The sequence below is a fragment of the Acomys russatus genome, chromosome 5 (assembly GCF_903995435.1).
Source record: "Acomys russatus chromosome 5, mAcoRus1.1, whole genome shotgun sequence".
NCBI classification, from domain to species: Eukaryota; Metazoa; Chordata; class Mammalia; order Rodentia; family Muridae; genus Acomys; species Acomys russatus.
In genome coordinates this window covers 49,035,415-49,049,390 of record NC_067141.1, presented here as the reverse complement: position 1 = coordinate 49,049,390, position 13,976 = coordinate 49,035,415, and the positions used below count along the sequence as shown (strand labels likewise).

General features: G+C 43.6%; 1 protein-coding gene across 3 annotated transcripts in view; it reads right to left on the bottom strand.

The window, feature by feature from the left end:
- Window positions 1-12,738, bottom strand: part of Jak2 (Janus kinase 2) — a 64,634-nt gene extending 51,896 nt beyond the window's left edge. For 2 of the 3 annotated variants that reach the window (XM_051146314.1, XM_051146311.1), the window contains exons 1-3: window positions 12,539-12,703; window positions 12,130-12,212; window positions 4,099-4,349 (exon numbers count right to left, since the gene is read on the bottom strand). In XM_051146314.1, coding sequence (XP_051002271.1) covers window positions 4,099-4,324 — 226 coding nt within the window. In that variant the 5' untranslated portion in view covers window positions 4,325-4,349; window positions 12,130-12,212; window positions 12,539-12,703. The other variant, XM_051146312.1, reaches the window with a different exon arrangement.
- Window positions 12,739-13,976: the final 1,238 nt, after the last annotated feature.

Here is a 13,976-nt window from a genome sequence, read left to right as displayed (position 1 = left end):
AAAATATATGCTTTATATAAACGATAGATAGATAGATAGATAGATAGACAGACAGACAGACAGACAGATAGACAGACAGACAGCTTTTTCCAAAACAAGGTCTCACTATGTAGACCAGACTGGCCTCAAACTCACAGAAATCTACTTGCTTCTTCTTCCCAAGTACTAGAATTAAAAGCATATGCCATTACATACAGCTAAAACATGTTTTCATAGAATACTTATAAACTTAAAATTAAAAATTAAACATTTTAATCATTTTGTAGTCTTTATATCTTTTTTAATAAAAAAGTGTGTGTATGAGTGTTTTGCCTTCATGTATGTTTGTGCACCACTAAGTGTGCCTGGTGTTTTTGGAGGTCAGAAGAGGACACTGGATCCCTGGGGACTGAAGTTATGGACTGTTGTGGGTGCTAGGAACCTAGGACCTCTGTAGGAGCAACAAGTGCTCTTAACTTCTTGCCAACTCTCCAGCTCTGTATGCTTATTTTTAAATATCCAGCATATTAGTAGCTTTTGGTGGGTAGGTGAGTGTTACAAATGAAGACGGGAAGCAACCAACTTCCCATAAAACAAGCTATGGGGAAAGTACAAAATGGCCTATTAACTTACCTTTAACTTTGTGTCAAGAAAGAAAAAAGGTTCATCAAAGACCACGATAAACGCTGGGTCCCTGAGATGGCCTATGTAATCTAGTCCTAAATCTACATCTTTTCTCCCTCATTGTTCCACCCTTCCCGGCCTCCTCTCACCTAATGCAGCTTTATCTACAATGCTACTGAAGTAGAACGGGTTTTGCTACACACTTGATCCTTATTCACTAGTTTCTATATTTAAAATGCTGTAGATAAAATAAAATCAGGTGATGGTTACATTTTAGGAGTATATGCCTTTTAACTCACATCCTGAATATGACAAACAATAAATTATCAATAATACTAACCAGGCTAGCTGGGCATTTTATCTGACCTCTAATATGAACAGAAGTTAAATTGTCACTAAGGTGAAACACAAAATTAGATTTAAATTTTATATATGTGCATCTATGTGTTACCTGGGGTCAACTCTATTGCTGAGCTAAGGCCCCAGCCCTATTAAAAAAAAAAATCTTTAAACTATTTTAAAAGAGTCAGGAACACAACTATTTTGAAATTTCTAACATAACTTCCTAACAGGGCTGAAGAGATGCTCAGTGGGGAAGGGCACTTACTTCACAGGTACAAGGACTTGGGTTCAAATTCCCAGAACTCATGGAAAAAGCCAAATGGCTGTGTGTTTGCTTATAACCCCACACTGTGGGGAGTGGACATGGGAGGACTGGTACAGCTTGCTGAACACCAATTTAGCTCCAGGCTCAGTGAAGATTTGGATTTCCTCTACATTTAATGGCTATTCTGACCTATATTAATCAGCTAACCTCTTTTATATTGTTAAATAAATTTAAATTACTGTTGTTATATAATAATACACACAAACAAATTAATGTTAACATTTTATGAATTGTACTAGATATTTAACTTACCTGTAGCACTTCAATCGTACCATTACTTAAAAGAAAAACATCAACTGCTCTTTTTATTAAAAGAACATATTTAATTTAAATACCCTGTTTCTTAAGTAATCTCAGTGGTCCTATAAAATGTTCTGCAGAAAGAATTGTATAGTTTTAGATAGGCCATAAAAATGTAAAATTGTTGTGGTAGTTTGAATAAAAATGACCCCTACGGGCTCATAGGTTTGATTGCATGGTCACCAAGGAGTAGTGCTATTTAAAACCCATCAGGAGGGTATGGCTTTTTGGAGAAAGTGTGTCACTGAGGGTGAGCTTTGAAGTTTCAAAAAGCTTCTGCCAAGCCCAGAGCTTTCTCTTCCTGCTGCCTGCATATCTGGGTGTAGAATGCTCAGCTAATTCTCCAGCACCATGTCTGCCTATGTGCTGCCGTGAACTTCACCATGGTACCAAAATGACAGTGGAGTAAACCTCTGAAACTATACGCAAGTCCTAATTAAATGCTTTTCTTTTGTAAGTATAGGCATAAGGTTATGATGTAATTCAAATGCTGGTTTCTATTCCCCCATATCTGGTTGCAAACCTTGTTCTGAGACTCTCTTGTCTCAGTGTTGTGTAAACACTGCTCCCCAATTATCCCCTGATATGCCAATAAAGCAGTTTACAGTGGACTGCTGAGCAGAGAAGAGAATAGGGCTGGACTTCCTGCCCTTCAGGAGAGGAGGAGTTAGAGGAGGAAGTAAGGGATTTAGCTACAGGCAGAAGTCCAGGAGACATCAGAAAAGAGAGCTGAACAAGGAAAGCCATAAAGTGCAAGTATCCCTGGGATTTATACGGGAAGAAGGCCAGACTAATTTAGAGGCCTAAGAACAGAGCACTGCTCAGTTGTGCTGTGAAGCTTATTAAACAAATACTATAATAGAGACTCGATTATTTGGGTGATAACCAGTTTAGAGAAAAACTAAGAAACAAACACAATTTTATAAAAATAACCTTAATATATAAAAGTTGCCATGGTCATGGTATTTCTGCACAGCAATAGAATACTAAGACAACTGGTTGTATTTGTTTGTTTGTTTGTTTTTGAGTCAGGGTCTCTCTGTAGCCTTGGCTGTCCTAGACTCTCTTTGTAGACCAGGCTGGTCTCGAACTCACAGCGATCCACCTGCCTCTGCCTCCCAAGTGAAGACAACTTTTATCAGAAGGTTTCAAGATAAAAATGACCTCAAGGTACACCAAAAACAAAAACAAATAAAACAACAGAATTGTATATATTGGGTTGATAAAGAACCTCAGGAGTAGAAATAAATGACCTGCTGCTTATAGCTGTAAAATATTTAGTTAAGAATTTTACCCAGGAGCTGAAGAGATGGCTCAGCAATTAAGAGTACTGAATGTTCTTGGTGAGGACAAAGGTATCAGCTCAGAACCATCTGGAACTCTCTTCTGACCCCCACAGGCACCAGACACACAAGCGGTGCACAGACATGCATGCACAGGCAAAACACACATACACACAAACGAAAGGTAAATGAATAAGAATTTTACCCAAATACACATTCCTACATACTGACAGTGAACTTCCACACTGTGCTCAGGATGTAGTTTCCAGATTTATTTATGAAGCTGGAGATGATAGTTTATATCTGTAATCTCAGAATTTGAGGAACTGAGACAATAGGTAACAGCAAGTTCAAAGCCAGCCTGGGCTATACAGTCAGTTCCAGACCAGCTTGAGTTACATACTATACCCTGTATCACTTGAAAAAAAAAGATTGACTTATGAGATATACCATGACAAGATGTTTTTAAAATTCTTTTACATTTTTTTCCATTAATTGATTTATTTATTCACTTTATATCTTGATCACAGTCCGTTTCCCTCCTCTCCCCCTAGTCCCACCCTTATACCCCCAAACCCTTATTTCCCCTTTCCCTAGGGAGGCCTCCCCCATAGGTACCAACCTACCCTGGCACATCAAGTCACAGCAGGACTAAACACATTCTCTCCCATTGAGGCCAGACAATGCAGCCCAGCTGGGGAGAAGGGATCCAAAGGCAGGCAACAGAATCAGAGACAGCCCCTGCTCCAGTTGTTAGGGGACCCACATGATGACCAAAGTGTACATCTGCTACCTCTGTGTCAGGGCCTAGGTCCAGCCCACGCGTGCTCTGTGGTTGGTGGTTCAGTCTCTGTGAGCCCCATGGGCCCAGGTTAGTTTACTCTGTAGGTCTTCTTATGGTATCCTTGATTCCTCCGGCTCCCTCCATCCTCTCCCCCCACCCCCCTCACTCTTCCACAAGACTCTGCAAGTTCCACCTATTGTTTGGTTGTGGGTCTCTGCATCTGTTTCCATCAGCTGCTGCTAACAAGATTCTTCAGGCTCAGCAAACATTTATAGGCTTCAATTTGTTCTGACATCCATTCTATGGCAATCACTTTAAATTCTACTTTAACGTTGCTGTCACTGTTAATGCATGTGAAGACACAGCTAACAGCCATAATAAATTATACATGTAAGTTGTATTACAGTAACATAATTAGATAATAACCTCTAATAGGAAAAGTGGTGATTTTGGATACCTACCGCAAGCTTTGGAAGCAGCCACACAAATGTCTTCTGCAACATACTCCCCGTTTGGAAACTTCAGATAGTCTCCTTCAGCTTGCCCGAGAGAATGGTACAGGTACACCTGAAGGACTGGATCTATCTGCTTCACGGCGTTAGCATTTCCAGGAATATCACCATTCTGATGCACAGGAGACGTGGAGGATGCCTCCATTTCTGTCATTGTGAGACAAGCCATTCCCATCCAGAGTCTTTTTCAGAACATTGGCCTATTAGAGAAACAGCGAAGCGACATCAGTAAAGATGCCCCTTCTATACAAAGTAGCCATGACTCTGCCCAAGTGACTAAGTGACTAAACAGTGTACACTGCCACACAGAAAGCACAAGTTATAAGACTATGAACTTGAAGTTGACAATCATAAAATTCCAGCTGTAAACCTAATAGGGGAATAAAAATATGTAAACTAAACAAACATGAGCTAGAGACGGCTCAGCCATAAAGAGAACTTAATGCTCTTCCAGAACGCCGTTGGATTCCCAGCACCTACGTCACAGGTGGCTCACAATCTCTGTAACTCCAGTTTCAAGGCTTCCAATGCCCTCTTCTGCCTGCCACAGATATCAGGTATGCATGAGTGTATGTGCAGGCACTCACACACATACAAAATAAATTTTTTTTAAAAATACTCAAATCAGTCACACACAACAGAAGATGCCACACACAGAAACATTACTTACTACATGAATTACCCTGACAATTGTTTTAGTGAAGGAAGAAAATAATACTTCAAACTATTATTAAAGAAAGTGAGACTTAACACTGATTTTAAAATTTTACTGGATTTAGATGTAGTCTAGGGAAGTGTGCTGCACTGAAGAGTGGACCAGTACACCGTGAGCTCAGTGATTCATTGGAAAAATTAAAACAGTAAGAATTTAACACCCTCGTGGGAAGAGTGAAAACACAGATGGGCATATGTAGAGAGATTGAAATCATTCCCTCCTTTTTTAAAGAGAGGCTCAGTTTTGTTGGGCATCTTCCCTACTAAAGGACAGCTATGCGAGCCAGCTTCAGCAGCAAACAAGACATTATTAGGGAGCTTTGGGGGTCCATCCTTCATGGAAGCTGACCTATCAGGAGGATCTTCATGCTTTTTCCTCTTACCTTCATTCTACCTGAATCTGCGTGAGAACTTAGGACAGAGTACTCATCTCAAAGCCATGAGGCAGTCATGAAAGAAAGGCCAAGAGATAAGACACCTGGACATGATGAGCAGCCAAATCCATGTCAGGAACCATCTACCTCCCACCAGACATCTAGTTACTTGTAACGAATACGATCTTGGCTGATACAGTACAGAGTTAAAGAAAGAAGCAAATGACCAAAAAATTTAAACTTTATACCACAGTCAACAAGTAAGGAAGGTAATGTAATGAGGTCAGAGAGCTGCTGCTGTGGTGCAGGCTACAGGAGAGCATGACCTCAGGCAGCATGGTGGATAACGAGAGGTTATGCTGCCCGGTGGCCGACTGAATGCAAAGGAAGCCAGGGACGTGAGAGAGTGGACACAGTTCAAGCTTAGGGGATTTGTAAAACCATTCACATAAACAAGGTTGTTCTCCTTTGATATTGGAAGACCAAAAGAATAAGAACTGTTTTACACCTTTTCTTTTACATTGTAGTTAGACAATTATATGAGAATCTAGCTGGCAGCTAAAATGTGAGCTTGCCTATTTGAAATTTCATGACTGGGGTTAAAAACTTGACAACCCTCCTAATATATGTAATAGTGGACATAAAAAAAAAAAAATACTGGTTACAACAACAATAAACCAGGAATGTCGGTGCATAGACAGGGGCAGAAAACGGGCCACACAATGAGAACATATAAAAAGCAAATTAATTAAGTAAAAATGACATAAGACAAAACCTTAAAGCATTTGCTATTGATGAAGCACTGCTCTAAGTGCAACAGATATAAGGGGATTATAAGCATGGTCTACATACGGAGTTCCAGGGCTGGAGAGACAGACAGACAGACACAGAGAGACAGAAAGACAAAGACAGACAGACAGAGACAAAGAGTAAGCAAATTTTGACTGTTTCTTGGCAGTGGAGTTAGTTTATTTTTATTGATCATGATGAAAATTTCCTGCATGCTTTTAATCAAATTCGATTCCAGGCAAATCTAAACTACCAGGCATGCAAAAGACACCATTTTGACATTGCCTCCCATTTCTATTAACAGATCTCTTTGCTAACTACAGAGCCTCTCAAGCGTACTTCCACACCTCTCAGCTGCTCTTGCTTATGGTGACAAAGGTAGGGCAATGGTTAGCACAGCAGGCCCCTGACAGTGAGCAGGAGGCACAAAAGGCCACACGGATGTTAGCACTACCCTGTGTAGCCTGATGTCATGACTAACACCAGTGTGTTTGTTTCTGAGCATCTGTGAGCCTGTACATTTAGTGCTGTGTTAAAACCTTCTAAAGCTAGGTGTGGTATCTCGTGCTTGTGATCCTAGGCCTTCGGAGGCTGAGGCAGGAAGACCAACCACAATGAGTCTGAGGTCAGCTTAGGCTACCTGTTGAATTCCCAGCCAGCCGGGGCTACAGAGACACTCATTATCTTTAAAAAAAAAAATTTTTTTTTTAATCTGAAATAAGATGAATTGTTTCTTGAAATGCGGTTTTTAGGCATATTTCACCATGTTCTATCTCACCTTAATCCTTTACCTACCCCACATGCCCAAGACATACACACACACACACGCGTGCACGCACACACACACAAATGGTGATTACACTGCAGTTGATGTTTGCACTGATTTATACAGTGTTAGTTTTATCTGATTAAGGCCTTTGTAGCATCTGTACACATGTCAGCGCAGTGCAAAAGGCACATTAGCATTGTTATTTTAACTCTGGGTTTTAAGGATCCCAGGGACAGGGTGAAAAGGCAAAGGGTTCTTCCCCTAGTTACAAACCGTGCAGAAACAAACACTAACACACAATTTCCCTCCACTTGTGAAGTCACAGAAAAGCAAACACACCTCAAAACAATCAAATTATCAAAAAAAATGAGCAAATCCTTTGATGTGCTCACATGGTAGAAAATAAGTTCCTTGGTTGTTCAGACCAGTAGCTTTCATTTAATGGATAAACATTAAAAATCAAATAGTAAGTTATAAAAGCTGTAAGTTTTAAGATAACTGTTTTAAATAGGTTGAGCAAAACTGAATAGTTCGTTAAGGCATATGCACATATGTTAAATCAAAAAGGAACATTTAAAGCAATCTAACCTCAAAATACACTAATAGGAGACAGTATCTGCAAGATACTGAGAATTCTCTAGTTCTTGAAATGCAGGGGGTTTCAAGTGCTTAATTCTGAACTTGCATCTAGGTTATTTCTGTCCTACACTTATAGGATTTCCCCTTCACATAAAATGAAGTGCACAGTGTAGTCACAGTCTGGTCCATGTTCTTATGTGTCACCCAAAACCCTCCAGAAATCATCAATCACCTACACAAAGTTCTTAGGCTCCCTCTCCACCTTTCCCTGCACCCACCCAAGTCCCACACATACATAGGAAAACCTCAAATACAATCATTTTAGGATCTATTATTATCCAAATTTATTCCTAAACTTTAAAATTATAAAACACAGGGGGCTGGAGAGATGGCTCAGAGGTTAAGAGTATAGGCTGCTTTTCTAAAGATCCTGAGTTCAATTCCCAGCAACCACACAGTGGCTCACAACCATCTGAGATTTGGGCCCTCTTCTGGCATGCAGGCATACATACAGGCAGAACACTGAATATATAATAAATATATAATTTTTTTAAATTATAAAACACTTGACTTGTCAAACAAATGACCATAAGAAAATAACATACTAGATTGGCAAAACTATTAAACTAGAAGCCAAGAGACATAATATTGCTTCTAATCTATCCTTATTGCAAACTAATTATATTTGATAAGGGAATTTTACTGTCTTCATGTTTCTGTAATTAATAAATCTGAAATGCTCCTTTTAATTCCTAAGAGTCTATAACATTCATTCAGTTAATGTATAATCTAATACTAAATTCTTCAATTAAGAGCTGAAAGGTGACAAGGCAAGAATGTTATAATTATTAAAACAGAGAAAGCTTTTACATATTTCATACACAATTAAAACATGGACTACACCTTTACAAGAGAAAGAACTTGAGGAGGCATAGCTCAGGATTTAAAAGAGCTTCCTACTCTTTTAGACAACCCAAGTTAGATTTGCATCCACCCTGTGTGCTGCCTCATGACTACCTGAAGAGACAGCTTCAAGGGATCTGATGTCTTCTATGGCCTTCCCAGGCACCTGTATTCTTGTAATACACACATACACACACACACACACACACACACACACACACACACACACACACAAAGAATGAGGGAAGAGAATTTAGCCAACCCCAAGAAAAGCAGCATTTTTTGCAGTGACAGAGATATAAAAAAATTAAAAATGTGTCCTGGAACTTACAGGTCCCAAAACAGAGAATTAAAAGATGGCCTTCATGATTCCAGTTAGCTAGAACCACCTGAAAACACTGTAGTAGGGATATAAAAAGCATTTAGTATTTCTACACTAACTTGGCAATGTGTGTGTGTTGCAATCAGAAACACATGCCACTTTTAATCCAACCACCCTCCTTCTATTTCACAAACAAAATTACACATACACAAAAATACTATTTTGAATTATAAAACATTAAATGTGTTACCTGCTCAAGAAAATAAATTGTAAGAGAGAACTTTTTAAAAGACAAACAAGCTCTTTTGATAAGTTTTGCTCTAAATGAATAAACAGTACAGCAGTAACTCATTGAGATTGTGATATTATGTAATAATGCACATTGGGAATTTTCATATTTTAGTCTATACGCCAAATTCAGCCAGCTGGCTGTTTTTGTAAATAAAGTTTTATTGGAATACAGCATGCCATTTTATTCGTGTACTGCCTATGACTGCTTCTGCACTACAAAGGCACCACTATAAACTAGCAAAAGAGACAATTTCGTCAACATGGCTTAAAAACTATCTGGTCTTTAACAGAAAAACTTTGCCAACCAGTTTAAATCATTGATTCTCACAGTTTGGTGGTCCCCGGACCAAAATCACAGTCGCACCTGAACACTTGTAAGAAATGCAGATGCACAGGTTCCACTCCAGACCCACAATAAGTCCTGAATGTAATTCTAAGAAGCATTGGATTAAGGAACAGTTCTAAAGTCTACCTTGAAGAATCAAACAAACCTAATAAAGGCTCAGGGAGACTGTCAGAAAGGACTTAGTCTGCACTGAGGAAAAATGCTACTGAACACTACAAAAAGAGATTTTTCTTAAGTAATACTGGCAAGTCTCCTCTACAGCGACACAGGAAGAGCAACTGTAAGGCGATCCAACACTGAAGCGGCATGTCCTTTAGGGACCTTTATAACTGAGACAAACTACTCCTGATCTATGAGATTGTGGGGAAATGTAGAGGGCTCAAAACTGTCTTTCTGGCCAACAAAGTATGATTAAAATAAGAAAGATAGAGACCTGGTTGCCATAGCAACAGGGAAACAGAAGAGGAATTGGTATCTCAGTGTCTCTTGCCTTCCACTGACCTCCTGCAATCCAAAGCCAGGATTGGTAACAAAAGCTTTAACACAAAAAGCCTTTGAGGGACATTCAAGACCCAAATCATAGCAGCAGTATAAATAACAGTTTTCATTTGGGACAAAAAGGTTATTAAAAACAGTGGTAACAGACCTGTGCAGACCTGGGCGTGGTGGCACACGCCTTTAATCCCAGCACTTGGGAGGCAGAGTCGGGTGGATCACTGTGAGTTTGAGGCCACCTGGTCTACAAAGCGAGTTCAGGACGGCCAAGAGAACACAGAGAAACCCTGTCTCAAAAAAAAGAAAAGAAAGAAAAGGAAAGGAAAGGAAAGGAAAAAAGACCTGTACAGAATAAAATAAAAACTATGAAATGACTAGAGTAACAGCTACCCAAGAGGAGTAATTATGTGAAAGAACATGGTAGAAATCATACAGGCATTATTAGAAGCACTACATTAAGCCATTATGAACTGCTACTAGCTTTGAATCAAAATTTTTATCTGAGACGCCACTGAAGATGTTCCCAAACTGCCTTCACGTGGGAATCCTGAAAGTTAGCGAACTCTTCATGTTAAGCCAAGGAAATTCTCAAACAGGTTCAAACAACTTAGCATTAATAGTCTTACGACTCAGTGTTGCTTGGGGTACTGACAATTCCCCAACCCCTGGTATCATCCTAAGTACTGCCACATTGCCATTTGCTAAGTGTCCCACACTAATTGTCACTCAGTAAATTCGGACAATACAGGCTTACGAAGACAGGCCATTGTGGAAATAGATGAAACTTTCTAACTCTGAAGCTACCTCAAGTCGCTGGTCAAAGCCTGAGCTCGCTGGTGCTCTAGCACCTGGCACACAGTTTGGGAAACTGAGAACTAAGTGTAGGAGCCTAAAAAGGAAAAACAGTGCAACAGAGGAGGAGCAAAGGAAAAAGTCTTTGCACTGTTAACCACAAGAGGGCAGCATGACGGGGCTCAGGAGTCAAACCCTTGCCATCCAAAAGCTGTAAATACCCTAGTATGCTGTCCATCTATGCATTGCCTAGCTAGGAAATTCCTTTGCCTGCCCAGCTATGAGTAGTTAAGACTTTCAAACACCAAACCATTTACCACTCTGCACGCACCCTATCAATCCTTACACAATCGTCTAAGAAAATAAATCCATTTAACAGCAATATAGCTGTCAAACAGAAAGAATGCCATTATTCTAACCTAAGTCTAAACACTCAGCTCTAACCCCAAAGCCAATGGCCTTTCCTATTTTGCCAGAAAAAGGACCCCAGCTTTCAAAAATAACCTATCCAGATGAAGTAGAGAAAAAAAAAAAATGTTGGCTTTCCACATTCAAGACATCTTCAAATCACAAAGGAAAAGGTGGCAAAAAAAAGGAACCAATGAGGCTAGGTGGGTGGTGGTGCTCGCCTTTAATCCCAGCACTTGGGAGACAGAGGCAGGCGAATCTCCGAGTTGAAGGCCAGCCTGGTCTACAGAGCAAGTTCCACAATACTCCATAAAAGCAAAAATAAACATAAGTGCTCACTAGCCAACATATACTGGAGCTTTCTTGTACAGGTATATATGCTAGTGCCTATAGCACTACTGAGTACTATTAGGAAAAATCCCGGACACATCTCATCTGCAGATGTATCACTCAAGCAAATTCACATACAACCAAATGATCCTAATACTTGGAACGGTAAACGGGGGTGAAGGACATGGAGAAAAAAGGACCAAAAATTGATGATTCATTTTCAAGTCCGCTGGGAATTGTATCAGAATATTTGCAGTAAGCCAACAACTCACTTGTACAAGCCTATTATGAAACCAAAAGCAACCTCCTGGCTCCTTTATTCCCACTTCTGTTTTCCTTCTCAGCACTTCTCCCCGTCGCTGACACACTCAGCTGCTCCTATCCTTTCATTCAGAGAGGAGTTTCCCCTGATGGATTAATAACTGCCGGAAAGCAAACGGGGTAAAGTCAACCGACCGACCCAGCAAGCTTAGGCAGGTGAACACGGAAAGCATTCAATGTAGCAGCAGAAACGCAGCAACAACAGCCAATGTGTTCCCTCAACAGGTATTTTCCTATCACTCGTACTTTAAGACTCGGACTACCTATAGAGAAAGGGACGGTTGATTTTTCTCCGCAAGACCGAACGGTAAAAAACCATCAAGGAATGCTTCTTAAAAGGATCCATGAGACACAATAAATACTACCCAATTACTCCCCCACAGCAACAGGAAAAGTTCAGCACTGCCATTTTCGCTGTAAGCAACAATTAGCCCTGCTGTTCTACCTAAGCATCCAGCCTCGCCAGCAGGCACTGGCTCGCAGATCGCAGACACCCTTGCCTTTAACTGCAGCAACCAGACAGCCCCGAGCTCTAACACCCACCCACCTTCGCGGGAGGGGAAGGAAGGGCCTCTTCTTCTGGGGAGGAAAAACAGTTCACATCTTGTTCCCGTCGCCCGCTTCTGGAACCTAAAAACAGAAGCAGCAGTCACTACCTCAGAAACCCAGGGCCAATAGACGGGCCCCCCCAACCCCCACCCCTGCACTGTTTAGATGTCGAGAAAAATGCACAGAAGAATAAGGAAGAGAGAGGTCGGGTTCTAAACGCACACAGGGATGCGTGCATTTATCGACAGCCAGCCACTCCTTCCCAGGCTGTCGGAAACCCCCAGGTTTTCGGGCTTCCAAGTTCCCTGCCAACAGCAAGGGCTTAAATGGGAAAGCAGGAGGTGAGAACGCTGGGAGAACCGCTGTCCCCCACTTCCCCCAATCGGGCAGCCAGGAACTGCACCCACCGGCGACACAGGTCGGGCCACACGGGAGCGCCCCGAAGCGCGCAGGGGTTGCTCCTCCGCGACGCGTCGGGAGAGCTGAGGTCTAGGAAGCCCCCGGGCCGAGCGCTGGGTCGAGCGGCCGCCAGGCTGGGCCCTCGGGGGGGCGGGGGGGCCCTCCCGCGCGGGCTCGGCCCGCACTCACATCCCGCAGCGGCGGACCCGGCAGCCGCCTGAAGCCGTCGCCGGAACAGGCGCCTCCGGAGCCGCTGCGCGAGCTCGCCCAGAGCCGGGGGTGGGTGGGAGGCCCGCCCAGCCTGTCAGCGCGGCGGGAGGCCGGCGGCGGCGGCCGCTGCTGCTTGCTGCCCGCTTTCTGCTCTGCCTCGGCTTCCTGCAGTCCACGCCACGCCCACCGCACACCGAGCCCGTCCCCGCCCTCCCGGGGCCGCACGCAGCCTCAGCTACGCCAGCTCAGTCGGCCCTGGGCGGCGGGCTTGATGGCGCTGCCTCCCTCGGGCGAGCGGCCTGGAGCTGCGGACCCGGGCGCGGGCGAGCTGGGCGGGGCGGGGCGGGGCGGGGCGGACGGGGGTGGGGGGGGTGGACGGAGGCCGACACGCCCCACTGCGCCTGCGCCGCCCGCGGGGCTGCTCCACCGAGCTGGGCCCCGGCGGGGAGGCGGACTGCGGTCGCGGGCTCCCGGGAAGCGGAGGCGCGCGTGGAGATTCCCAGGGCAGCCCCCGGGCGTGAGCGCGCGAGGAGGAGGAGCGGGGCGGGTGTGGGTTGGCGCTGCCCCTGGGCGTGCATGCGGCCTCCGCTCGCCGAGGAGGCGGCTGGGAATGAGTCAGCCCGGCCGGGAAGGCCCCGGTGCGCCCGGGATGACCGGATAGGCTGCCGCTGCCTCAGCGGAGACTTTCCCGTCCGGATCTCGCCGCGCCCTTTCTGCTTTCGGTTCCACGTGCCGCTCCCTGCCCTAAGGGCTCGCCCAGTGGACTTGACACAGAGCGCCGGGCACTGAGACCCAAGTGGCTGACATCAGGCAGGCGCCACTTTGGCGAAGGGAGCGTGTGGAAGGAGAAAAGATGACTCGCAGGGTCCCAAAGAGCCACGGTCATTCATTTAAGAATTTACTGACTGCCTGCTAAGCTCCAGGCTCCCAAGGATAGAAGACGAAGGCAACCTCCATTCTGTGTCCTGTGTTCTCATAGAAGCCGCAAAGTATGCTTTAATTGTGCGGCGCGCTAGGTGTGTGGTTGCCAGCCACACAGGCGCACGTGTACACACACACACACACACACACACACACACACACACACACACACACACACACAACAAGGCTTCTCAGACGAGAGGACACAGGGCATTTGTCTTTCATAGTCTAGCTTACTTCATGTATCCGAATGACTTTCACTTCCACCCATTTTTCCTTCAAATGTCAGTTTCATTTGTGTGTGTAGACCATTTT